This window comes from Columba livia, unplaced genomic scaffold, assembly GCF_036013475.1.
Source record: "Columba livia isolate bColLiv1 breed racing homer unplaced genomic scaffold, bColLiv1.pat.W.v2 Scaffold_82, whole genome shotgun sequence".
In the NCBI taxonomy this organism is placed as follows: domain Eukaryota; kingdom Metazoa; phylum Chordata; class Aves; order Columbiformes; family Columbidae; genus Columba; species Columba livia.
Genome location: NW_027043810.1, coordinates 242,974 through 268,378, shown reverse-complemented (window position 1 = coordinate 268,378; position 25,405 = coordinate 242,974). Strand labels below are relative to the sequence as shown.

The 25,405-nt window shown below is 46.0% G+C and overlaps 1 protein-coding gene across 6 annotated transcripts; it reads right to left on the bottom strand.

Moving 5' to 3' along the window:
* Positions 1–1,580: 1,580 nt before the first annotated feature.
* On the bottom strand, positions 1,581–23,803 carry LOC135575286 (alpha-2-macroglobulin-like protein 1). Of its 6 annotated transcripts, none has more exons than XM_065048407.1 (36): positions 23,644–23,803; positions 22,897–23,080; positions 21,685–21,847; positions 21,287–21,339; positions 20,386–20,403; positions 19,705–19,864; positions 19,016–19,100; positions 18,115–18,229; positions 17,666–17,780; positions 17,157–17,266; positions 16,531–16,698; positions 15,952–16,182; positions 15,484–15,547; positions 14,562–14,707; positions 13,456–13,605; positions 12,931–13,047; positions 12,227–12,374; positions 11,677–11,794; positions 10,135–10,360; positions 9,890–10,016; positions 9,645–9,766; positions 9,146–9,200; positions 8,334–8,417; positions 7,750–7,926; positions 7,489–7,570; positions 6,970–7,126; positions 6,700–6,774; positions 5,856–6,018; positions 4,961–5,178; positions 4,563–4,778; positions 3,932–4,056; positions 3,459–3,549; positions 2,954–3,022; positions 2,639–2,741; positions 2,505–2,567; positions 1,581–1,899 (listed from the first exon to the last, which is right to left on the bottom strand). In XM_065048407.1, the coding sequence occupies exons 1-35, from the start codon at positions 23,700–23,702 to the stop codon at positions 2,506–2,508; spliced, it is 4,356 nt and encodes a 1,451-aa protein (XP_064904479.1). In that variant the 5' UTR covers positions 23,703–23,803; the 3' UTR covers positions 1,581–1,899; position 2,505. The 6 variants fall into 6 exon arrangements, with proteins under 6 accessions (XP_064904479.1, XP_064904480.1, XP_064904482.1 ...); XM_065048408.1 differs by having other exon boundaries at positions 1,581–1,863; XM_065048410.1 differs by having other exon boundaries at positions 2,505–2,546.
* Between the last annotated feature and the right edge of the window lie 1,602 nt (positions 23,804–25,405).

Here is a 25,405-nt window from a genome sequence, read left to right as displayed (position 1 = left end):
CAGCGAGGAAGGGGGCAGAAATGGGGCAGAGCTTGATTGACATCCAGACTGATCAATGAGAGTATTCCATCCCATTAGCATCATGCTTCAGATTTAAGGACAGTTGGGACATTTCAGGATGTCTTGCTCACTCTCTCTGGGGTGTTCCCACTCTTGCTCTCTGGCACTTTCTCTTGCACGCATTTTTTTTCTTTGCTTTTTTTTTTTTTTTTTTTTTTTTGCCAGAGTCAGGGGAGTTTTGGAGTTTTTTTCTCTGTTTGGGACCAGGGTGCCGCTTCCTGGGACTGGCTGCTTAGCATGGACAGAGTTCATTTGGAATTACTTCCATTATCTTTTATTTCTACCGTATGTATATATATTTACTAGTAGTGTATTAGTATTTTGTTATTTTATTAAACTGTGTTTATCTCAATCCAAGTACCTCCCTTCCCTTTCAATTCTCTCCCCTGTTGGCGGAAGGGGAAGGCAGAGGGAATGAGTGAGCAGCTATCGTGATTGTATTGCTGGCCCAGGTTAAACCACAACACTGCTGTGCTGAATTTATGCATTCATTCTGGTCCTGTTAAGCTGCACATGAAGCACAGAGCAGGCTTTCAGCAGCCTGCCTTGCAGGCAGATGTCCTCAGTGCATTATGGAGAATGTTCACTCTTAACCAAAAGAACTTGCAATGCTTGTGTCTCTGCCTCGCACAGGAGAATTGCTGAGACTTCAGGGTTACTCTGGAACTTCAAATGTGAAATTTAAACACGTTCAAAATCCTTCCTTTTTAACCACCACAAATCCCAGCCTTGCTACAGGATCTGGTCTGGAGAACTTTCAGGGCTATAGCTAAATCCAGACCCTCAACCTTCACCCACCTCCCAGACCTTCCACTCCTAAGCCTGACTTTGCACTCAGCCATCACACTTGCACAGCCAGCTCTAGCAAGGTTCTCTGGAGACTCATCTGTCTATACAGGGACGTAGCACTGTCAAGCTTGAAGATCCCAGATCATGAGCTGGATTTCCTTAAACCATGAGATTTTATTTTAAAAAGTAATGACAGATGTTGGATAAGTTTTGATTGTTGAATTGCCCTTGCATCTCCTTGTCATGTGACAAGGACCCTGTTCACCCTCCAGTAACTCATTAAGCAGGGATTGTTCAACCCTGGGGTACCATCCCTGCCTGACAACTCATGTTTGAATTGTCCTGTGCAAGACCCAGCTTCACAGGTGGTGCAGAAACTAAAATTATTTTCCTCCCTCTTTCTGTGCTAGGAGGACAGCAGCTAATCTGTGAGATACAAAGCAGGGTGGATTTACTTTACATTCATATAAAGTGCAGAATCAGACAAGGCCTTATTGCTCGGCTACACCTTTGTGCAGCAGATGATGCTCAGTGGGATTAGTCTCCATACAGAGCTAGAAGTCCTCGCTCCATACTGACGACTGCATGATGCTGCTGGAGTGGAATCCAGTGTTGGACGAAATGAATGCAAGGTGCATGGTTCAGCTACACTCTCTCTATGACAGTTTGCTTACCTGCTCTCTCCTCCAAGGTAATCCTTTGTCACAGAGTCAAATCACACACCACAGGACTCAGATTTGTGATTTATATTTTCTTGTAATTCTTTTTACAATCAAGAAAATCCATGGCTTAATACAATCAGAATTAATCAGACACCCCAAAGAATTCACCAGGAAATGGCTGTCAGGATCAACAGGATGGCTTGGGCTGGGTTTGGTCTTCAAATCTAACTTGAGGTTTGCCCCAGCCTCCTGAGATGTGACTTTCCAGGTGACGCACATCCCATCAAACCAGAAGCAATAATGCAGTGGCCCTGCTGTCCTAGGGCATCTCGCACTAGTGGGATCCCTGTGGCTTGAAACAGTGGACAGTAAGGGAGCAGACCAAGTCCTTGAAGAAATGAGAGCAGGAAGAAGGAGTAACCCAGAGAGCAAATAATAGGACCCAAGTTATTAACTATGGGATGCTAACAGCTAGGGAGCCCAGGCTCTCACTAAGGATGTAAAAGGAAAGGGTATCTCTGTTTTGATCTAGTGGCCTTGTTTTATTTCAGTCCCTCCCCGGCAATAGATGGGACTTTCCATACCCAAACAACGTAAGATGAAACTAGCACCATGAATTCTGCTTAGAAGTTGTTCCGCAACAGTGCAAAGCATCTATGAGCACTGTCAGCTGGCAAGCAGTCCCATGTACTATACCAGCTCAGAAAGCCCTGTAGGAAGTCCTGGAAAATGAACATGACTAGTCCTTCACAGCATGGCTACATGTTAAACACTTGATGTACTGCCTACAGGGCAACCCAGCAAAGACTACATTATAAAGTCCAGAAAACAGAGGGCAGAGACTAAAGTCCCTGGAGGCCTAGGGAATTCCAGATAAAGTCCTAAATGATGGGAATGTGCTGAATCAAAATTACACATGGCTCCTCTGGGACAGAAGAGAGATGGCTGGGTTGCTTGCTCTGTACAGGGGCAGAGGAAGGGACTCACACCTACCTCAGATGCAGAAGACATTATAATCAGCCAGGGCCTGCTCCTCTGCAACACAACAGGAGAGATCTAAGTTATCCTTGCATAGAGCCAAGTACAAACACCCAGACAGTCCTAACATCCCACAGTTCCAGACTCACCTGGATGGTAGTAGTCATAGACCCTGACATGGCCTGGCTTCAGGTTGGTCACCCCAATCTCCCGCTCTAGATGCAGGACATATGTCTCAGACTCATGGCTCAACTAGGAAAGAAAAGCAAAAGACAGTTCACTTATGAGCTGTTCTTTTTATTCCTCATCTAAATTTGATTCTACTAATAGGCAGTAACAACTCTGTGGAGTCAAAGGCAGGACAGGAAGATTAATATCATGCTCTGCTAGCCCAGCCCTGGACTCGCCAAACAACTCTGCCACTGTTCTCCTCTCCTGCAGCTTCTCTAGTAGTACACACATACTTTGTCCAAGTAGATGGCAACACCTCCTTGTGTATTCTCGGTTCTTCTCACAGGGTGCCAATGCTGCAGCTAGGAACAGGAGAGGAGAAGAAGCAATTTAGTTGGATCTTTTGAAAAGCAAGTGTGAGACATTCCAACAAGGTTTATTTAAGCTTGAGTAGGCAGGTTCTCATTTACTCATTTCCAAACTTATTTTGGGCTATTAGCCCTTCAGGCTCATCCCCCTGAAGGATCACTCAGCTCGTGAAAAGCCCAAGGCCAGGAACCTAGGCTACTTAGCTGTCAAGAATATGCTGAGTGAATTGGGCCAGAAAGATCACCAACCTCAAGGCACAAAGAAAGAGCCAACAGTATGTGTTCATGTTTGTTGTGTGGCAGAGGGAACAGGATGGTAAGATTGCTCAAGAGAGAGACAGACAACACCTTCCTATGCAACCACACCCTCTCCTTGGGCATGGATAGTCCCACTGACACCATATCACCATGCTGATTACAGGCTTCTTACAGACATCTGGGATCCTGGAGCCAGCACGAATCCAGACAGTAGGGACACCTCCACAATCACCATGCCGGAAGTGGCTCTCTTCCCAGTGTACCTGGAGGAGAAGACAAAAAAGAGAATCTCTCCCAGCTTCCCTCCACCACCATACACTGTGTGTTGGACCCTGAGCCAGGCAGCCCAGCCAGGACCAGGGCCAAGGCAGGCACTCTTCCCTCTCACAGGGAGCAGATGATGGCTGCACTGCTCTGAGCATCCCCAGTCTGAGATGCCTACTTGCAGCCCTCTCCCTAGCAAGAAACAAAGCCCTTGGAAACATTTCCCCTTCCCTGATGACACTCATATCTTTCCTTCTCCATCTTCCACCTGGAACTTCTGCTGAAACTGCCTGGTGCCTGCACTGCAGCCAAGAAGCACCCCTCAGCTCTCCAGCCATGCCTGGCTTTCCTTCCCAAGTGAATCTGTGTCTTTAGAGTCACCTGACATTGACATAGACAGTAACAGAGTGTGTATCATCCTCAGTGCAATTGACAGGCTTGGTTTTCACTTGCAAGGCAAAGGATGTGGAGACCTGTGGGGAAGGCATGTTGTACCTCAGCACCATCTGCAGGGTGATAGGAAAAGACAGAATAAGACATTGATAATTAGTTCAGTATCATCTATCATACCTCTTTTTTTTTCATTGACTACTCTAATCCTCAAGATACGGACCCCAGACAGTGACTGTATAAACCATACACAGTGAGTATACTCATCTTGGTACCCAAAATACAGGTCATTCAGATTGGAAACATTCCATGATCCTTTCAGCTGGGGATCCTTCTCCTCACCCTTTCCCTTGAGACTATGCAAGTCAGGCACACAGCAATGGGACCAATATACAACATTTCCACCCTCCAATACCCTGAGAACCATGGAAGCATCACTGTCATCACATTGGGACATGTTCTGTCTCTGAGTCTTCTACAGCACACAGGTTTGTTGCATTGGCAACAGGCTGGGATTAAAGCCCAGTTAATGCACATTTCTTTGCATAGAGATACAATGGAGACTTGTTATTAATAAGATGATGAGCAGAAGGTTGTCACAGGAGGGTCTGTGGGAACCTACCCGAGTAAAGACACAACAGCTGCCATGGGCCTGCACTAAGAACTTTCCTGGGACTTCTGTTAGTGCTGCCTCCTGCACCAATAGCCGGTTCTGGTAGGAGACTTGGAACTTCCTCCCAAATCCTCTCTGGGACCTCACCCTCACTTCTGCAACCCCTTCTGTGTCGTACGTCAGTGCTGCATACTTAGCCAAGGCCTGCAAGGCAACTACTGTGTCCTGAAAAGGAAGAAACAATGACACTTGCAGCTCTGAGACCCAAAGACACTTGAACTCACTGTCCCGAGGACCTCCATTTACAAGTGCTCTTCTCCTCAAAGAGTTCTCACTTGCATAAATTGTGCATAGATTGTGCAGAGGTTATTTCTCAAGCAACATCCCTGTCCCTGTCCACGAGTTACCTGTGTTGAGGCAAATCCTCCATAGGCATTCTGCTGCCTGGTGAGCCAGGACACAATGCCCGAGGCTGTGGTGAGATCAGACCCTGTGGTATTAGGCTTGGAGAGCAGGGCCAAGAGGACATAGGCTGTCAACTCCACATCCAGAGACAGTGGCTGTGACCAAGTGCTGGTACTGGGTCTGGGCTTGGATGAGGTCTGACTCCAGTGGATCTGCCCACCTGGGAAAGGGAGGGAGGAGATGACTCTGAGGGATGTCAGGAAAGAAATCCTGAGGCCTAGGAGGACGGTGTATCTCAAGACCACTGAGTAAATACCTCTTGCGCAGGTCATCATGCCACTGGGTAAACTGCAGTCCTGTGTATTTTGCAATGCTCAGCACTCTGTGTTACACATTTAAAGACCCATTTGCCAGGGTGATAAACAAAAACTAATATGCCAATAATCTGCATACACAGTACCTCCCAGACATCCAAGTCCAAGTCTGTTGCCCTATTCACTGGGTCCGCTATACCTGATACTGGCTAGCTACCCACTAGCCATTCCTGGGGGTCACCGACTAACAAGAAGTAGGGCAGCTTGCCAGCTTGTTTCACTCTCTGGTGCTTTGCAGTGCTGCCTAAGAAAACCCACTTCTCTCAAAGCCCAGCCTCTACTTTGAGAACCAGAAAAGGATGAGAGGTTTGAAGGAGATCAGCACCCACACCACAGTATTGCCAACACATACTTAGAGTTTGTAGACTGGCTGTCTAAAAGCTCTCTTTGGTGAAGGACCTAAAGGGTAAGGCTAAGGTAAGGACCTAAAGGGTAATGGTCCTGCCAGGTTGCATGTAACCAAGGGCTCAGAAAGCTCACTTGCCTCTTCTCTGATATTCATCTGGCATCAAAGCTCCCATACCTGTTCTGATTGCCTTTCGATCAAGTATGTCAAGTAGTTCTTGTGTGCGTTGAGAGTCCTTAGCCAGGGCAAAGGTGTAGGCCAGCAGGGCCTGTGTGTAAGTGCTGGCAGCTTCAGGAAGGGAAGAAGCGATACAGTCCAGAGCTTTGCGCACCACTGTATTCTACAGAGAAGAGATGCGTGGATGTTGGTCACACAAAAACACACATTAGACAGGCAAACACTAACACACACAAGCAGAAGGACACATTTGCATATGCTGGCCAGAAAGCACCCCATAGTGTCTCAAGCCTGCCCTCCTCTCTTTGTATCAGTGCAGCACCAGTAAGCAGTGTCTCCAGCCCTTGGTGCAGGGTGCTTCACAGACTCCCTCCGAGCTGGTCACGGGTTTCAGCAGTGCCCTCTCAGTGAAATGAAGCTAAAACACATTAAAAATGTCATTACGACTATTTACTTGACTGTGGGAACAGCTACACCAACCAGTCCTTCCTAACAAATCACCACTAGCTCTCAGCTATGTATAGTACAAACGGTAGCAAGAGAGTGGGAGGATGGGTTGAAGGAGCAGAAATGAGCAGCCAAAGCCTAGGAAATGGTCATAGTATCCAGCTATGAACTCCAATTGCTCCCTGTAGTCTAACCTCACATTCTCCCCTGCCAGCAATGGCATCCTCAAGGGATAATTGAGGCTTTTTCCTCAGAAGCAGTAAGTTCTTCCTGCCCCACTCTATTACTTTGTCCACAGCCTCTTGAAGATGCTCTGTTGCCTGCCTCAGTGACACCGTTAAGCTATTCAGGATTCAGATCTTAAGGCAAGAGCATGGCAAAGAATCCCAGTATTTACCTCTGGTGACTCTCCTGCCTCCAAGTATGCAGCAGTGATGTAGGCAGCCAAGGGGGCTTCCCCATCCACACCTCCCTACAAAAAGCACAAACAACCAAAAAGCTGGGAAAGTTAATATACAAAGACCTGAAGCCTTTCAGTAAAGGTCCCACCTATTCCTGGCTTGCTCCCACACAGGAAAGCAGAACAATACAGGAAAGAAAACTAAACAATTACGAGTACTTGGCAAGAACTGCTTTGAGTTGTCCTTCAAGGTGCTCTGGGTCCTACCTTCATGGCTGTGTGGAAAAGCTGGCCCACATTTCTGAAGCAGCCATTGGGCAGCTGGTGGAGCTCCAGCCAGGTGAGAGCCATTTGAATGGTCCTGTTGTCCAGAAAAATGTATGGCTTGGCTTGCACAAAGCATTTAACCACAAATGCAGTCAGCCTGGTTGGGGAGAGAACAGAAAAAAAGGCATGAGAGAGGGAAGAGAGAAGCAGAAAGAAATGGAGTGAATGAGAGAGAAGGAAGAATGAACTGAAAGAATCTAAGCAGAAGCTGATGGAAAAGAAAAAAGTGGGAATTTGAAACTGGTGGGTCTCTCCTCACCATTGTTCTGCTATTTGTTGGTTCTAAAAACAGTTCATCCCAGGGACACTTGTATACCCCTGGGATGCCCTAGCCCACAAAACACCTGGAAGAATTTGCATCCAATAGGACAGAAAGGATCCGATGTTGGAAGCAGAAAGCTGCCCACCTCCAGGCTGTCAGACAGCAGGTAGACAGCAGGGAGAGAGTCCATGTCTTACCAAGTATTACCATACTCATCCTTGGTACCAAATTCACTGTAGGAACCATCAGGGTGTTGATACTGCAGCTGTATCTGGTATCCTGGGAAGTGGGACAGGACATTAGTGCTCAGAATGGTATTTGCAGTGAGATCACTGGGCAGGGAATGGGCTGATGTTAACATTATAAGTAGCTGAGTGCCCTGAGGGGAAGGGGACTAGGCAACTAGGTAGATTGGACACAGGAGAGGCAGAGGAACAGGGTGGGTCTGCTGTACTTGCCATTGCGCAGGAATCCTGTAGCCCTCTCCTTGATCTCAGGGGTCAGTTGCCTCGTCTTCTTCAGGTACTGCAGTAAATAGACAACAGGGGCAAACAGCACCATGTTCTGCTCCCCACAGCCATGGGGCATCTGCACCAAGTGATCCATGTTCTGCAGTGCTGTCCCCATGAGGTCACCTGAAACAAAGAGTAGGCAGCCTGACCACCTCTAGGTAGGAGGCTTGGCGATTCGCTTCCTCCTGCCTGCGACCCATTCCCAGCAGTGCAGCAGGCAAGATAGCCCCAGCACAGCAGTGTGGGGGCACCTCCGTCCAGTCAGTTTATAAGTTCCACTGTGCCCTCTATATGGGCTCTACGCATTCCCATTCTGGCAGGGGAAGCCCATAAACAGAACATCCTCTTCCTTGCTGAGTGTTTGAGGCTATCTGGAGCCAGGAAACACAGCCACACGCATGAGAAGAACAAGGCAATGGAGCCTTGGAAACCTCAGAAAGGGTGTTGGGGGGTTCTGGATTTGGGCTTTCCTAGGGCTGAACTTAGAGATATGGGATTTGGAAAGGTATTAGCATAGCTGAGTTCCTTACCTGTGACTGAGATTGTGGCTCTGACTGAACCTTCAACCACATTTAGAGGCAACTTCAGGGACACAGACTCCTGTGCTGGATTCCCTGACATCAGCAGGGAAAGATGTGTGGAGAGGACAAAAAGAAAGACATCATGATGAAAACAGCCTTCAAAATCCCCAGAGGTCATTAGAAACTGTTCTATGCTAACAGCCCATTTTCCTGTCACAGAGGTTGCAGGTCACCCCAAAAACCCTGTCCCATTCCACCCTCAACTCCCCCCATCAATCTCACTGCAACTTCATTATCCTAACAGCCTTCCTTCTGAAAAGGTTGAGAGGATCTTCTCTTCTAAGCCTTCTGTGGTCAAAGCCACCTTTGTGCTTTCCTTTACATAAGTTACTCCATCTTGTTTCAGATTTCAGTTGCAGGTATGTCTTCTCAATGCACCTCATGCTCTCAAAATCTGCTAACGGCCCCATCATACACAATAAAATTCAAGATGGGAGCAGCAATCCTAAGTCATGTCCTCCAGCCTCACCATGTTCGGTAGTCCAGTTTTATTACCACAGGTGGAAAAGGCCTCAAGCTGTCACATTAGTATCAGGGACACTGATGTCACATTAGTATCAGGGACACAGGTCCAATCTTTTAAGACTGGACCTCCCCATATCCTTACACAGGCAAAGCTCTAGCTGGCACCATGATTAGAGTTTGCTTCTGTAGGTTGGTCTTGTTGACAGAAAAATATTTAAACAAGTGGAAAGACCCAGGAGGTGGTTAGGCAGGAAGTGGGGGATGTGTAGTGTGAAAGAAGAAAACAATCTCTCTACCTTTTTTGGGACACAGGATGGAGCTGCGAGCCCTTTCTACCAAGACTCCCTCTGGCTGTTGGAACACAGAAAAGTAGCATTATAATGAGCACACAGGAGAGAAACAGGATTACAAGTGGATTGGAATTAGACATGGACAAAATCCTCGTTCAGGTAGGAATAATATCATTACCATGTAATAATGCAAATTATTGTTAATTATTTTCATTTCAGATGAGAAAACAGCACACATTTTCAGAATATCATAACTTGTAAATGTCTGTGAGAGCTCAAGAGCAAGGACATAAAAGAGTGTAATATTTAAAGTTTCCTGCAGTATGAAGTGGAGGATACCCCTCCCACATCCATCAGCCCTCTTCGTTAGGCCCAGCGCAGGCCCTGAGATTCTTAATTAGACATCTTTAATAGCAAGGAGTAACTCCCAAAATTAACCTGCACAAAATCTGGGAATTTCACAAACCCCACTTTCAGGTCTAGGTAACAGAAAAGCTTGTCTGACCCGGACTAGAAGGAGTTTGGTCATCATGTCTTTCTGTCCTTGATTTGGGACATATGGTATCTCTTCACCACAGAGCTCTTCAGTGGCCACAGCCTCTGTGCTGACGGTGATGTTCATGTGCCCTGAAAATAACACCTGGTTAACAGGGCAAACAACTCCTTGCTCCACGTCAGCTCATACAAAACAGCCCCACCTTGGTCCTATTCCTTCCCAATTCCACCACCCCATCTCCCTGTTCTACTCACCCAGTTGCTCAGCTGTGATGCTCCACTGAAAGGTCTTAGCTTCCTTGGCACATAAGCAGCTGCTGTAGACACAGCCTTTGCATGGCTTCAGCTGGAAGTGATCAAACTCTTCCAGGGTCACTTGGATCTGAAGGTACAGCAGAGATAGTGGTGGTAACAAGATAAACATCACAGGCCATAGATTTGAGCCATCTCATACCCACCCATACCATGCTTTTCTTGCAGAGCCTACAGGGCTCACCTACCTTCATGCATCGCTGCAGGTAGTTGAAGACTGTGGCCTTCAAGAGGAAGGTCTCACCCTTGACCACAGAAGACGGCAGGCTGAGCTCCACAAGGAAGGGCTTGAACACAAGCAGACTGGAGGTTGGAGCAAGTCCAAAGCCATCACGTCCTGTGCAGAACATCCCCACTTTCCATTCTGTGATGGCATTAGGCACAGTGACGGTAATATTCTTGTTTCCACTGGAACTGAGAAGTAGACAGCAACAGAAGCATTTAACTGACTCTTGCTGTACACAGCACCAGGTGACCTGGTCTGCACCGTTCTCTCCAGTGTACCCCACCCCCTAAGCTCAGTCTAACCCCTAACCTCTGCTGAATTTATAGCCCTTGTAGGTCCTTGTAAAAGTAGGAACCCCTTCCTCAGATGCTTATATGAACAGAACATTTTTAACAAGAGGTTACATGGCTGCAAGATGTCATCAATCACACTCAAGGCTTCTCTCAGACAGTGCTTGCCACTAGCACATATAAAAATGCTTTATAGGTGTCAGCATTTTTATTCTTCTTGGCCTAGGGACAGAGAACCAGACACATCAGAGGAGCAACAAGACTGGCTCAGCATCTGTAGAATTTAGCAGAAGAGACAGGCTATTCACCTTCCTGTGAGACACTGACATCTTAAAGTGCAATAGGAAGACAGGGCAGAGACTTGGCTTGTGCCCACATCACAGCTTCTGAGAGTAGCAGACTGTTCTGTGGCTGCTACCACAACAAACATAAAAACAGCCCTGGATAAAGCTTATGATACTATTTGACTCAAATAACTGGAGACATTCACTTTTGCCAGGCACATGCAGGAAGGCAACACATGCAACATAGAGACGTTTGGTTGCTTAGATCAGGCTAGTGGTGGATAAATCACATAGGAGATAAATCTCCATAAATCACCATCACATAAATCTCACATAGGAGACATCTGCTGCTAGGGAGTGAAGAGTTGGAAGTAGCTGAAAGGGCAGTGGAGATGGGAGAAGGCAGATAGGGGGGCATCTGGCCTGAGCAGACTCCAGTCAAGAAATTCCTAAAGTCAGAAATGAAAAATCTCTAAACGGACCCTCAGCACACCCTGTGTACTCCCTGAGCCCTTCGCACAAGACACAGCTCTCAGTACTATAAAGGACTTCTGTGAAGAACAACTTCACCTGCATCCCAAGGATACATCCTGTGAGCACTGTTTAGGAAATGCTGTCCCACAGGGCTACCACAAGCAGGATGCGGGCAGTAAACCAAGCTGGTTTGCTGCACTGCACATGCTCTCCTGTAGTCCCATGCCAGCTATTTCCCATGGATGGACAAAACTTCTATACAATCATCTAGTACTGGAAAATGCATTCAATGCAGACATCAGCTCCAATGAGAAATGGCCTGACAGGTATGAACTCCATGACATACATCCTTAGACACCTTCCTCGGCAGCTTATAATCTAAACCCAGTGTATCTGCTGCCATTCCCCATTACACTAAGCCACCCAGACTAGACGCCTGCTGCTCAGTTTACTCACCCCACAGAATACAAATCCCATATCCAGGTTTTGGGGAAATGCTTGTGTACTTTCTCTTCAGCTGAAGAAACAGGTGAAAACATAGTGGGCTGATACATAGATGCTGTCAGATGCTCTGCTGGAAATAACAAAGCCCCAGTCATAACAAGGTCCTTGGGCCCTGGTTTAGAACAGAGGAGCTTCAGCCCAGCAGGTCATCCAGTCAGCACTTGGCAAGCACAGCACTGGAACAGAAGGCGCTATCCCAATTTTAAAATCTCTTGCCTCATTTCAAACAACAGAGGTGCTGTGGACCTTACTTGCATTTGTAGGCATCAAGTGAAGGGCAACCATTCCCTCAGCTCAGAGATAAGAGTTAAGATCCAGACAGCTCACTAATGTTTCAGAGCCAGAAGCCCTGAGCCCCAGGCAGCCTCACACTAGCACAACAGGGAACACTCTCCCTCTTCTATTTACAATTACAGCAAGTACTGCCTCTCCACTCAAACCCAGGATTGCTATCACCTGAAAGAGTACCCCATGTAAGAGGAAACAGTTGATAAATGCTTACTGTTATATGCTTTATGGGGCTGGGCAAACAACAAAATGGGCCTGGAAGTAAACAATGCTCTTTCTTGCAGCATGGTTGTCGATGAAGTGGTTGGACACACTCTGGGCTTCCTGATATTGGTGTTGGTCATAATTTTCAACCCCATTTCCTGAAAGGAAAAAGAAAAAGAAACACACAAACCTTGATGCACCAAAAGCTCTCTATCCTCTACCTTTTTGTCCATCACCCAATGGGGACTTGCCTGTCCTCTGGCTTGGCAAAGTATTTTTTTGCTTCATTTTGAAGTGGAATTATTCAGGTCCTCAGCAATGAGCAAACAAGGTCTTCTGAGCTAAGTCATCTGGCCTGAGTTAACCGAATTTATTTTTTTTCAAACACATGGTCATTTAGGCACTATGCCTTCTCAGCCTGCACAGTGCAATTGCTCATGCTATGGAGATTCAACATGCTATGTGAAATCCAGTTAAAGTAACTAATCATCCTTGGCATCCTGAATCACACAACTGAAGTGCAGAACCACACAACAATTTCTTCTTGGTCAACAATTTCAAGTCTTTTATTCAAACAAGTGAGTTACAAGGGCTTAAACTGGACCTGTTCCCTGTACTGTCTGCAACAGCATTCCTAGGATATTAGTAAAGCCAGGAGGCCACACTTCCCTCAATTCATGAATTCTCCCAACCCACCAAAACAAACATTTTTACCCTGAATGCTGTAAACACATCAGGTTCATCAGAATTTGGGAACCCGCATGAATTATCATCTTCAGACACTTGTCGAGGATACCTGGAGTTATAAACAGATGGGAACAGTCCATAGATCTGAGAAAGCAAGAAAAAGTATTAAAAAAAAAAAATCAGCACAAATAAAACCTGGCATTCCCTTCCTATCATTCATCCAAGGCCTGTTTGACTTGTTCCTGGCTACTGTTCATGACTATATGCCAGAATGCCCAGGCCCACTGTCACTCCTCTGATAGCATCAGCACAACCTGCTGAACTGAACATGAGACATAATACAGAAGCTCATTTGCCACTGGTGCACTGAGTGATGTTCAACCTCTTTCTTACCCCTAACCATTACCCATGACACACTGAGAGCACTGCTGATCCTTCTGGGCAGTGCTTTGAGTCACTTGGGATATAAGCTCTGCACAGATGCAAAAGTCTGTCTCCCCATCTCTTCATTTCAGACAAGGGAAAGGAAGAAGTTAAAGCAGGCTCACTCACCAAGGAGCTGCTGAGCTCTTTTCTTGGCTTCAGTAAAAGGGCGCTCTGATCCACAGCCCAGACAGCACATGTGGACCCAGGAGCTGCCAGCATGTGGAGACCAACCTGTGAATCAGGAAGGGTCTCGGGCGTTGAGAAGCCCAGCTCCACCTGGATGGGAAGAATACAGGCAATAGGTGAGTGACATTTCTGTTGCTGGCCACCCTACCACTTCCTGAGCAGGGAAGGGACCTACATGAAGAGAGCTTCCAAGGCCTTGCATGGAAAGATGGGGAATTTCCCAAGATGCCCAGAGGTATTTAAAAACCATCACTTTGAGGTTCTAACAGGAAAGATGGCAGAGGGGGAACCATCATTGTACACAGTTCACAGTACTGAAGACATTCCTGTATCAGAACTTAGTGCTCTCTTTACCCAGCGAACCAGCCAGCCATGATCACACACCTCACACAGCTGTCTTTCTGCTCCTTTTGGAGCCTCAGATTAATATTATAAGCCTAGACCTTATGTCCAGGCTCCTTGTGCGGTATATCTGTTTCCTGAAGCACTTGCTTGGATCTGACTGCCCGTGACAGATAGACAGCTGTGGAGCAGCAGTAATTCCAGTCCTCAGAAGTTCATCTTTGGAGCACAAGACACAGCCAAGAAAGCAGATTCCTATGGGTGTCACAAAGACCACATCACTCAGCCCTTTCTGGACAGCCAGTAAAATCCACTTCTTTCATCAGCCACTCTCAGCTGTCTTTTTGACACCACATACTAACAAGTTTAGGTGTCTGCAGGAGCAGCAGAGCAGCCTTGAACTCTCCTGGGAATCACAATAGTAACCTGTGCTGGGCTGTGATCCTATTGGCTTGCAGTTGTTATACAAGCCTACGGAGATAGACACAGCAATTCTCTTTCTTTCTCAAACATTGTAGCAGCCCTCATAACGCTCCACATGTACTTGCATCACAGCACACTTCACCGTTCACATGTTCATGTGTCGGCATCCCACACATCATCAGCCACACAGAGCTACACATATTATGTATTCCTCAGTCTCTTCATTGCAACAGACACCTACACTCTCACACATTTAGTCAGGCCTCAGACACAAATCCTACCTTATTTCTGAAACACATGGAAACACTGAGGATGGCAGAATCAGCGATGATTTTTCCATTAGGGAAGATAACATAAATTACAAGTCTTGGAGCTGGTGCAGAGATCAAGCTGAAGGTAAGAGGGATGGAAAATAAGCCTTTCAGCACTAGATGGAGGAGAGAGGGAAGAAGAGAAAGTAGATTTGTAGTGAAAATGGACTCTGATCAGCTTTTGCCATCCTGCATGTGCCTGTTTAGTTCCTTTCCTCAAGTCTTTCAGGACCAAGGAGATTTCTGGTGACCACTAAAACAATCAGCACACCTCTGGATCTGATATTCAAGACCAGCAAAAGACTCTTTCTGGTTCTGTTGATTGCCTCAAGGAGACAAAACAGGTATTTGGAGTTCAAGCTTAGCGCTGAGTACGAATCTCAGATATCTTTCAAAGCCTCCAAACATTTCCCATCCCATCACCAACAAAGAGATGACCTTTGTCCCAAAGCACCTGTAATTTAGGCTTTTAAAAAAAAGAGCTGGAGAAGTAGACAACAGTGAGTAAACACCCATCAAAATGACATACTATGGCATCCTAACTACTTAAAGATTATTTTTAGACACAATTGCAAATTAAAGCAGGAGAGTTTTGATAGAGGGTAAGGCTATAGTTTCATGCCATTTGCAGGGGCAGCAAAAGGAGACTTCTTTGAAAATGAAGAAAACAGAGGATGAGCCTATGGGCTGGGAAATGCTGAGTATTATTCTCTCAGTACCAAGCAGGAGGATAAAGGAAACATGAAAGCTGGAAAGGCACATTGCTCTGATGCAACGGAAATTGGTGAGCCAGCTTTAAATGGAAAAGAGGCTTATGCTACGTATCGAAATAAGACAGGATGCCACAAAACATTGAATGCTTGCTAGACGTGAAACAGGGGAGTGCACTTACTTCTTGGCAGCCCAACCCAAACAGTCTTCTGACCTGCATGGACTATCCCTCTTTTCCCTGTGACCTAGTGAAGAATACAGAAAGGGAAAAGAATGCCAGTTGCAGTCTTTGAGATCACTGTGCAGATCAAAGTAATCCTGAAATTGGGGATTGAATGGGGGAAAGAGGAGGGATATGAGCTTTACTCACTCTCAGGTAGCAGAGAGAGCTCAAGGGATCAGAAGACTTGGGGAAGGACAGGTAAGGCCAATACATGCCCTGCAGCTGTGCAGAGCCCAAAAGAAAGGTGCAGCCTTTGTTGCTATTACTACAGTCCCAGGATCAAAACCAAGATCCAGCCTCATGATGGCTGGACAAGCTACCTGATCTGGGCTGAGCCAAAGCTATCATATAACAGGCTTGAATCTGTAGGAGACGTTGATCTTGTGCCTTAAGCCATTACCTACTATCACTTCCCCAGAAACTCACAAAGTAGGAGAAAATGACACGCTTGGGCCCATGTTCCAGGTCCTCCTGGTAAATTCTGAAGTCCACCTGGACAGCCTGCTTTTTACCACAGGGCATCGTTTCTGGCACACGAACAATAGAGACAAAACTCCTGCTGGTGCTGTAGAAAGGACGTATGAAATGAGAGGCCCGCTGGTAACTCAAATCAGCTGTCCCAGGCTCTATATCCAAATCTTGATGCAGGACAATTGCCTGGTGAGATACACAGATACACACAAACACACACACACACATACGAAAAGGAAAAAAAAAAAAAAAAGGTTACTTTATGTAGTTAAGCAAGTCAGCTGCAGCTTGGTAAGAAGCTCAGATCAGGTCTGAGCAACATCATAGCAGAGGTCTCTGTGTGAAGAGCTTGTGAGAAAATCAATTTGGATCTGGAAAATAAGCTCTCAGAGGGAGGCAAGATCCAGAACATGCTGAGGTGTTTCAGGTTTGAATTACTGTTCTTCAAGGAGCGGGGGAGATGTCTGTGGGGCAATAAACAGCTCTGAAATGCACATGTACCCCTGCCAACAAGACGAACACTTCCTCACTTACCTCCAGGGAGGCCAAGGTGCTGTTCCAAGCAGTCGTGTTCAGGCTAAATGAAGCTGTCCCAGAGTCCCCAGTGATATACTCCTGCTTAAATTGCTGCTCACTGCAGCTTACTAGAAGAAGGACTTTTTTGTGCTTCAATGCCTTGCCTTGGTAGTCGATGACTTTAATCTGAGAACACAGTGGTGAGCAAGAGAAGTACAGAAGAGTCTAATCAGTGGACAGAATCTCTTACTTGTCTAAGGCAGGAGCTGAATTTCCAAAGACATCAAGGTCACCCTTTTAGTTGCTAACTATATGGTCAACACTGCTACTGGTCACCTCCTATTATCACTTGCACATGTTCATTCACGCCCATGCTCTCTATCCCTTCACAGCAGAAGTCCTCTCCGCTGCTGAAATTTCAAGTATTTGGCTTTGCACCCCACATATGGATCCCCACAGCTGTTACTACTCAAGGCTTATTTGCCAAATGGCAGTACAGGGTGTTTTTCTCACATTCAAGAGTTTTGTCTCTGGGAATCATTCAATGTCCTCCCAAGTCCCTGGCTGGACAAGACGCTAGGTAAGTTACTGTGAAGGCATTGCTCATGCTCCCCAATCCAAAGGACTGTATAACTGGGAATTACCTTCCCCCTGTACATCTCTCCAGTGTGGTAGTAAGACTTCACATCAGCAAACAAGGCCGTGCCGCCAATCTTGGAGATGAGTAATTTGTGGGAAGCATTGACATATATGTCTGAATGAAAGCAGTGAAACAGAAACATAAAGGAGGGAGCAAGGTAGACAAGCACAAATCAGCAATTTCCCGCAGAGTGACCCACTGGTAATACTGATGCACATGTTCAGCCACACATACTTCATACCAGGGAGATGATCTGCACAGGACTCTGGATATCTAGTCTTCTTCCCACTTCTTGCCCTTAGAGAGGTCCCTAAGCTTCACCACCTGAGACCACAGGCACTCACAGTGAGTGTGTCATGCCATCAGGAACCGGTGGCTCCGTCTGTATCTGTGAGCTTTCTGGGCTCAGAAAGCTCAGAGCCCTTGCTAGCCTGAAAGTCTCCAGTGTTCTTGGTAAGATTAGTGCATCTTCACATGCCTTTTACCAGCCACCAGAGATGTTTCCAGAGTTACCTGTGCCATTCTCCACCAGCGAGGCCTCTGCAACTATGCTGTCCTGATAGTACCGAAAGTCTCGAGTGAAGGAAGACAGAGTCACATTTGTGAAGAAGCAACCCATCTCATCTGTCTGATAGTACAAAGAGAAGAAACAAGATCTGAGCAAGGCATTTACGTTAGAAGTTACCCAAACAATGCAGAAAGAGCAGCACAAAACCCCTGGTCTCAGGGAGCTTGCCTTTTGACACAGCTGTCCAGGATGTGGAGCTTGCACGTGATGCACACGCAGTCATAGTCATCAGGCACAGTTACTAAGAGGCAGCACCAGTAGACCAGTGGCTAAACAGCCAAAACCACAGGGTAACACCACTATACTTCAGTTAAAGTCTCCAGCAGCCCTGCCTTACCCTGGGGCTAAGCACAAATATCTCTGAATACAGTTCAGCTCCTGCAAAGTATCTCACCTGATTGCTGAATTCCTGACAGAGATCAGGTTTGGAAGCACTGGGCAGAAACGGGGCTATCTTCTGACAAAGGCTCACATGAACTATGCCTTGGATGCGTTTCCCATAGGTGTATCTGTTTGGGGGAGCAGGGAAAGGAAGAGACAGTCACACACACCAAGAGAACACAGCGCTTACTTTGCGTAGCCCTGGAGATTTTCACAATATAGCAAAAGAGTGACTGCGACACACCAGGCTCAGGAGCCCTGACTCAATAAGCAAGGCCAAGTTGGGGCACCGCAGTGATGGAAGATCAAGGGCTCTGTGATATAATCTGTTCTGGGAAACCAAAGTGTTGTAGGTGTCGACTCAACACAGAGCTCTGCACTTTACATCAGCATCACCTGCTATAACCCGAGAATATGCTGAAGGCATGCATCATCTTATGAGCAGAAGCATGGGTGATTAAGAAAGTGCCTTTCATCAAAAAAGCACCTTTACGTGAGGCTGTTAAACCTAGCATTGTCCTTGGACTGTACCTGGGGCAATTCCTTTTTGCCTCTCTCATTTCCGCTAGAGCATAATCTAGAAAAGCTTCCCTTCATTTCCCATGAGTTTGTTCTGCAGGGAGATGAATACCAAACATCTGCCATGTTCTGTCCCACAAATGGTTGCTTGTCAAAGGGTAGGTTGTTCCCCTAGGTTTTGTGTATAGAGACTCGTAGAGTGTTTTTCGAAAGGGGGCATTAGAGTACCAGGATAGTTATAGGAATGTTTTGTGTTGCATCAGAGTGCAGTTGTGGAAGATTCTGGCCTCCTGTAACTGAAGTGTAAGTAATTTCCCCCTCATGGTTACCTAGCCATCTTGTACTCATCAGGCCAGAAATTAACACAGAGCCATCCCTCCAAGCAGAATCCTCACCTGCCACATACCCGGAGTGGGAAGGTTTTATCTAGTGCATAAATCTGATTTGGCGCTTCAAAGGTCACTTCAAATTTTGGCAGCACTGGAAGGGAAGCAACAGGGAATGTAGGAAACACTGGCCAGGGACAGCATTTCCAGAGAATCAATGTGAAGATAGACTGTGATGAAGTAAGAGCCACGAAATGGAGAAAAAAGATAGCAAGAAGGGGAAAGGGAAGATTTCCATTTTTTCTTTAACAGATTTGTGTGTAGTCCCTGGTTGATTCCTCTTTCCCAAACTACAACCCAAACATACCCATGTCCTAGTACTTCTGACAGCTATTTGCACTGAGAGATTAGCCTCCCAACACAATTAATTAGGGGATGAACAAGAAGTGGGATGGCACTGAACTTCACACTCTCTGGAAAAGCCCATCCTAAATGACCCTGTTCTGTCTAATGCAGAGATCTGCAGGAATCAGCTGTGTCAAAGGTCTGGATCCATGCTCAACATTCCTCCCACACACACAGACCCATGGTCCCAAAGTTGTCTCTCTCCTGAGCCTCAGCTCAGACTTTCTGTGATAGGTGCTATTACTCTTCCCATTTGCTCCTGGGATGGTTATAATGGAATAAACACCCAGCTTCCTTGATAAAGAGAGCAAGGTCCTCTCTGCAGCCCAGACTTATCCTCCACATGCTCATACCATAGTCCTCAACGGAGAAGCTGCCACACGCTTTTGCACTGGTTACATTGATGATATATGTCCCTAGCAGAGGCTCATCACTTAGCTGGAAAGACAGATCTGCAATGCCATCTTGGGGAAGCACATTCAGCCATTGCTCTATCTGGTTGTTCTTAGGGTCCTACATCCACAAGAAAGAAAGAAAAAAAGAAAGAAAGAAACAGTTGTTCCAGCATCTCACTGACCCACACCCTATAGAAATTGAGCTTCAGAATTTCAGTGCTGCAGATTACCAGGTTCTATAGCTAAGCAATGAGGTCTGGTATAGTCTAGTCAAGAAATTTTGAAGGCAATATATTAATAATTCCCAGACTCAGCTCCCAGCATCTGAGTCTCCTACATTTATCTACATTCTGATTTCAAGGAAACATCCTTCACAATTCCAACTTATTTCATAAAGGTCTAAGTTTATCTGTCTATGCTATGACAAGTCTAGAACAACTCAGATTTCTACTGAAGTAACTGGGAGCATAACTTCAAGTAAACACATCAAAAAGAAGCTGAAGGATTATATTTTAGAAATCTGGAGGTTCTACTATTCCACTCAGAGGTCTGTAAAATCTACCAGGAACTGAATATGAACAGCCTAGTGAAATGGCTGCCATCAATATTACTGTAACACTAGATTTAAGCATAACTCACCTGGACAAACAGGGAAATCTGTGGGGAGGGAAAGGTAAAAACATTAGAAAATATAAACACATGCCAGCAACACACACAAGACACTTCAGATGTAGAGCCCTCTCTGAAGGATGTGCAACTATTGATTTGCAAATTTACAGCACAGACAACAATATAAAGTGAAACAAATGTCACCAAAAATGGCAAGTCCCAGGTGAGTCCATTACAGTAAGGTCTAGAGAAAGACAAAGGAAAAACCAACTTGGAGGTCACCCAGCTATTCCTGACAGAGTGCTCCATCAGGAAAACTTGTTGCCCAAACAGACCTAGCTCCGGCTCAGCTGCAGTCTTAACAGGGTTACAGAGGTATAGGCTCACATAGTTTGGAAGGAACCTCTGGAGGTCATTTAGTTCAACAGCCTGCTGAAGCATCTCAGAGAAGATTGCTCATAGCCTTCTCCAGCTGAGTTTTGAACATCTCCAAGGATGAAAATGCTTTCTCTGAGCATATTTCAATATCTGATCATCAACGCAATGAAAAAGTTTGTCCTAATGTCTAATCAGAATTTCCCATGTTACAACTTGTAGAGGCCAGATTAAGAGCACCCCTCCCCACCACATATCCAGGAAATCCTGACTTGCAAACTATTAATTCCCCACATGACACCATCGCATCAGGAATCAATATGTCCTATGCTTGTGCTTGCATGACCAGGACAAGCAAGAGCCATGTACACCTACGCCATCTTCCTGAGTTACCAGCTTTTACTTGAGTTACTATTCTCCTCTGGACACGCATCAAACCTGGCCCAGGGATGAATGTGGGAAAGTTGGAGCTTGGGCAGATGAGCAGGGTAGAAATGAAGTAAGATCCATCCATGGAAAAGGCAGCCTTTTCTGCAGCCCCTCAGGGCTGGCTTACCGAATCGTTGAGTGCCATGAATTCCTCATCCAGAGTCACAATGCGAAATTTCACTGAAGGCAAGGAAATCAGAGAGTATATTTATCAGATCTCAGTTTTTCCCTACAGATTCCTGTTCTGTTTCCCCATCTTTTGTCTCTATTCTATACACATTTGTGATAACATCTGCCACGGACATTCCCACATGTAAGATAACATGGACAATGACCTACTAGCTCCTGCAACTTCACAGTCACAACTGGACATTACAGCCACTGAAAACATTACATCAACAAGAGACATTTTCTAAAAGCCTTCTGTTAGGGCTGTCTGTGAATATCAAGCAATGGAAGGCTTTCCTTTTGGTGTTACCAGCAGAGAGCCTAGGGCCCACGGTTGCTCCCTTTTGCAGCTCTCACCTGTCTGCCCTGGTTGATAGATGGTCTTGTCTGTTTGGATGAAGGTGCCGCTGCTGGCCTTGCGAATCAGGACCTTTTTGTTCTCCTCAATACTGACCCCTTCACCTGTTATGATCAGTTTGACAGTGGCAATCTCTTCTGTGCCGTCAGCTGGAGGTGCAACCTGTACAGAGAGAGGAGAGCATGCAGCCCCCAGGTAATCTTCTGGGGACTCTGAGCCGGAACTGATAGTAAAGTGGAAGAACTAACCAGTTCTCCTCTGTCTGCCTCAGGCCATCCATTCTCTCCAATACCTCATCTAGATCACATCCAGATCTCACTCAGCCTTACATGACAGCAGGAAGTCCTGCATGTCATGGAATCTGTCCTTTTTCCCAGTGGTTAAGGAATTTTGTCTCTAGTGACAAGCATGTTCCTGACACCTTTGAGTCTTCAGACTTGGTCAGGAAGATGGGCAGATGCCAGAAAGGTGGGAGATGGTAGCAGAGAATCAAAGGAGAAAGATCTAGTTGTAGCACAGCCTCAACTGCTAGGCCTTCAGGACTACCCAGCATGTACAAGCAAGAAAGCCAGATTAGAAGAGACAGAGGTTCTTCCTGGCACCAGCAGTCAAAGCCCTCCCCAGCAGTCTCAGGACAGAATATACTGTATAACAGAAGGGATACTGTTTAGGCATGTCTGCCTTATGCTGTCTTTGCTAAATTCCCACCAACAATGAATCAGCTCTAGGATGCTATTTGAAAATAACAAGCACATCCATTTACACCCAACTGCTCTTCAGTAGTTCCTAAGAGCTGAGTTGCTGCCTGACTTCAGATTCTACAGAAACTGCAGTACATCATGCAAAACACTTTCCCCAAGATTTAGCTGTGAAGCTGTGTAAGTCCTTCAGAGAAGAGCTAAAGCTGCTTCATCTGGTCTGTGATGGAAGAGAAGGAAACAGCTGGGTTCTTTTTATGTATACAGAAGTGTGGTAGATTTTAACAAAAGTAACTTCAATTTCAAAATTACATTCAGAATGGGAATTCAGTGCTGACCAAAAGATATTATGTTGGGATAGATGTTCCTAGGCACCTTCCACCCCTCTTTCTAGCAGGCTCTCTCCAAGGCATAGTAGACCCTGTCCATGTTATCCCTTTTTAGGGAGTAACACAAGGGATTTACAGTTCCTGAAGGCAAAATCAGTGATGGCATTTGCCTAGGGTGGCTCACCCAGAACTTAGTGCACATGAAAGTCTTCTCCTTCTGGATGGTTTCTTGCACTAAAAGCTTATGTCCTGCAGAGCACTCCAGGACCAGATTCACTTGAAGCTTTGCTTCGTAACAGGTGATATGAAGGCAGGCAACTTGGGTGGATGTGTAGCGGAGGTCTGCAGGGATCACCACCAGGTAATGTCTGGGGCAGAGGAAAGAAAACATCAGAGGTGGCATCAGGTCAAGCGCCTAGAAATGCAAAAGAGCTTCCATGCAGAAATCTTCAGCAATGTGCCATGACTGCAGTCAATATTCAAAAGCAACAGTGAACCCAGCAAAGTGATTGCTTCACTGATACCTTGAGAAATAGTTTCTGCTTGATTAGCTTAAATACAGCCCTACAATATTTTTCAAACCTCTTACTTCAGCTGTCTCCTGAACTCCCTAAAACAATCACTTGCAGTCTTCAGAAGTGGCCTCATAACCTTTCAGTCTAGACACCAGGGATTTGATCTGGCATGGCAACTGGAGAAGCAAACACCCCTGAGCCTAAGGTCTGACTTGGAAGCTCCCCAAAAAGTTGGCTTGTATTTTAACTCGCAGGAGTCAATCAAATGCATGGGAGGCAAGGTAAATGTCTCAGACACCTTTTGAGGTGATCTGATAGAGCAGGGAGTATGAGAGCTGATGGCATGGAATGTGGTCTGTCTACCTAGACTGATGCCTTCATAAAAGAAACCGAAACGGAAGTTCAGCGCCACTCACAGTTGGTGAAAAGCAGCTGTCATGTGCAACAGAAGGCTCAGGAGGATGGCTGTCCTCATCTTGGGGGCTCTTGTTGCCCAGTCTCCAATGTCCCTCTTCCTCTGAAATCACTGAGGCTGTCTTTAGGGGGGTAATTTCTTTTGAGCACAGTCTAAATGAAGAGGTGGGATGGGGGAGGAGCCAGCCTCTCCCCACCTCTTCCCCTCTCCTGAGATTATACGCAGGCAGCAGTAGGGATGGGTGTACTGTACCAATTGCCCCTTAGCCAACAGCAGCCACTTTGGCTGCCATCCACTAGTTCAGAACATCCCCTCCTGCAAGGCTGCCATGGAGACATCTGATCAAATGGACTTTCTATGGGGAAAAAAAAAAAAAAAAAGTGAGAACTTTGCTGGTCAGTGACCCATGCCAGGTCCTGATCACTTGTCACTTCCATCCCTTTGTTGCAGCTGGAGATGGATTGCTGCTGAGCAGCAAGAGCACACAGTAGGTGGTGTTGTCATTCAGGACACAGTCTCAGTAGCTCTGGATCAGACTATGGATCTCCTGTTTGCCTTCAGAATAGGAGCAGATCCCTGCATGCACACAAGGAACCACTACAGCAACACTACCACCAGCCAGCAACCACCAATGAGCTAATGACTTTGCCTTTTCCTTCACTTCATACAGTGAGGGAAATGGGAAATATATACTGGCCAACAGAAGAATCCACCAGCTCCCTGCAACACTCATTAGCAATGGCACCATCTGCAAGGAGGAGGCCTCAGGAACTGCTTCCAGTTCCTCATTGTTTATGTCTGGGCCTGAAAGATCTAGAGTACAGGCATATAGCCTTTTGGTTCTGTTTTTGGACCCGAGGGTCAGGTTAAAATTCACAATTTAACATGTGGGACATTTTCTAGCAATGATGACAACCTGTACAGAAGGGTAAACAACTGTGCTGTTTAACAAGCCTGGCCTCCAGAAAAGCATAGTCACCATGTAAACCGCCTGTTGAGTGGTACACAGATTGCATTAACTCATAAACTACATCTGAGACTTGTGTGAGACAATGTGAGTTAGCCCAGGCTGAAATGTACCAGGGACCATCCTAAAAATAAAGACAACTACAGTTCTGTGCCTGGAAATATTTCCCAGCACTGTTAATAGTGCTGATGCAGCCTAAGTTTTCCATATTTGGGTCCCAGCATGGTGTTACTCAAGCACACAGTCGGCATCTCTTCCTCTGGCAAAACCACATTGTATGATGCCCAGAAGTTTCTCTGTTCCCAAGGCTCTCTATACTCTTCCAGATAGGGTTGGGAAGACCAATCTCTATTTTATCTCTCTCACTGGGCCACTCTAGAACAAGCATACATCATGGGGGCTAAACATTATGCACAAGAGCTGCTAGTGCTAGCATTGCCTTTGTCTCAAGTGAATATTTTACTGTTCAACACACTGAGAACCAGTCAGAGACCAGATATCCCAACTGATTTCATAAATCAGCTTTAAGTTGGTCTAAATCAGTTTTAGGTTCCTAAGTAAGAAAGACTGGTTACTTTTTATTTCGATTGACACATTTTCCCTGTTCTTGTCTCTGTGAAGGAAGGCCATGTCACTGAGAATGGCAGGCATACTTACAAATTTTTTGTCTAAAACCTGAGATTTTCCTACAAAAAGCACCAGTCAGATCTACCATAAATCAATAAACCATAGCCAGAGAGGTCCAGCTGCTGGCAGACTTGTGACAGGAGCTGCACCCACCACGATCAGCACTGGG

Bases quoted from the DNA above. Each gene is read 5' to 3' on its own strand.
- LOC135575286 (XM_065048407.1), bottom strand. From the start codon at position 23,702: ATGAGGACAGCCATCCTCCTGAGCCTTCTGTTGCACATGACAGCTGCT. The intron at 23,081-23,643 runs GTGAGTGGCGCT...CCTCTGCCCCAG, and splicing joins ACAGCTGCTTTTCACCAACT to ACATTACCTGGTGGTGATCC. The intron at 4,779-4,960 runs GTAACTCGTGGA...CTTCCTTTTCAG, and splicing joins GAGGATTTGCCTCAACACAG to GACACAGTAGTTGCCTTGCA.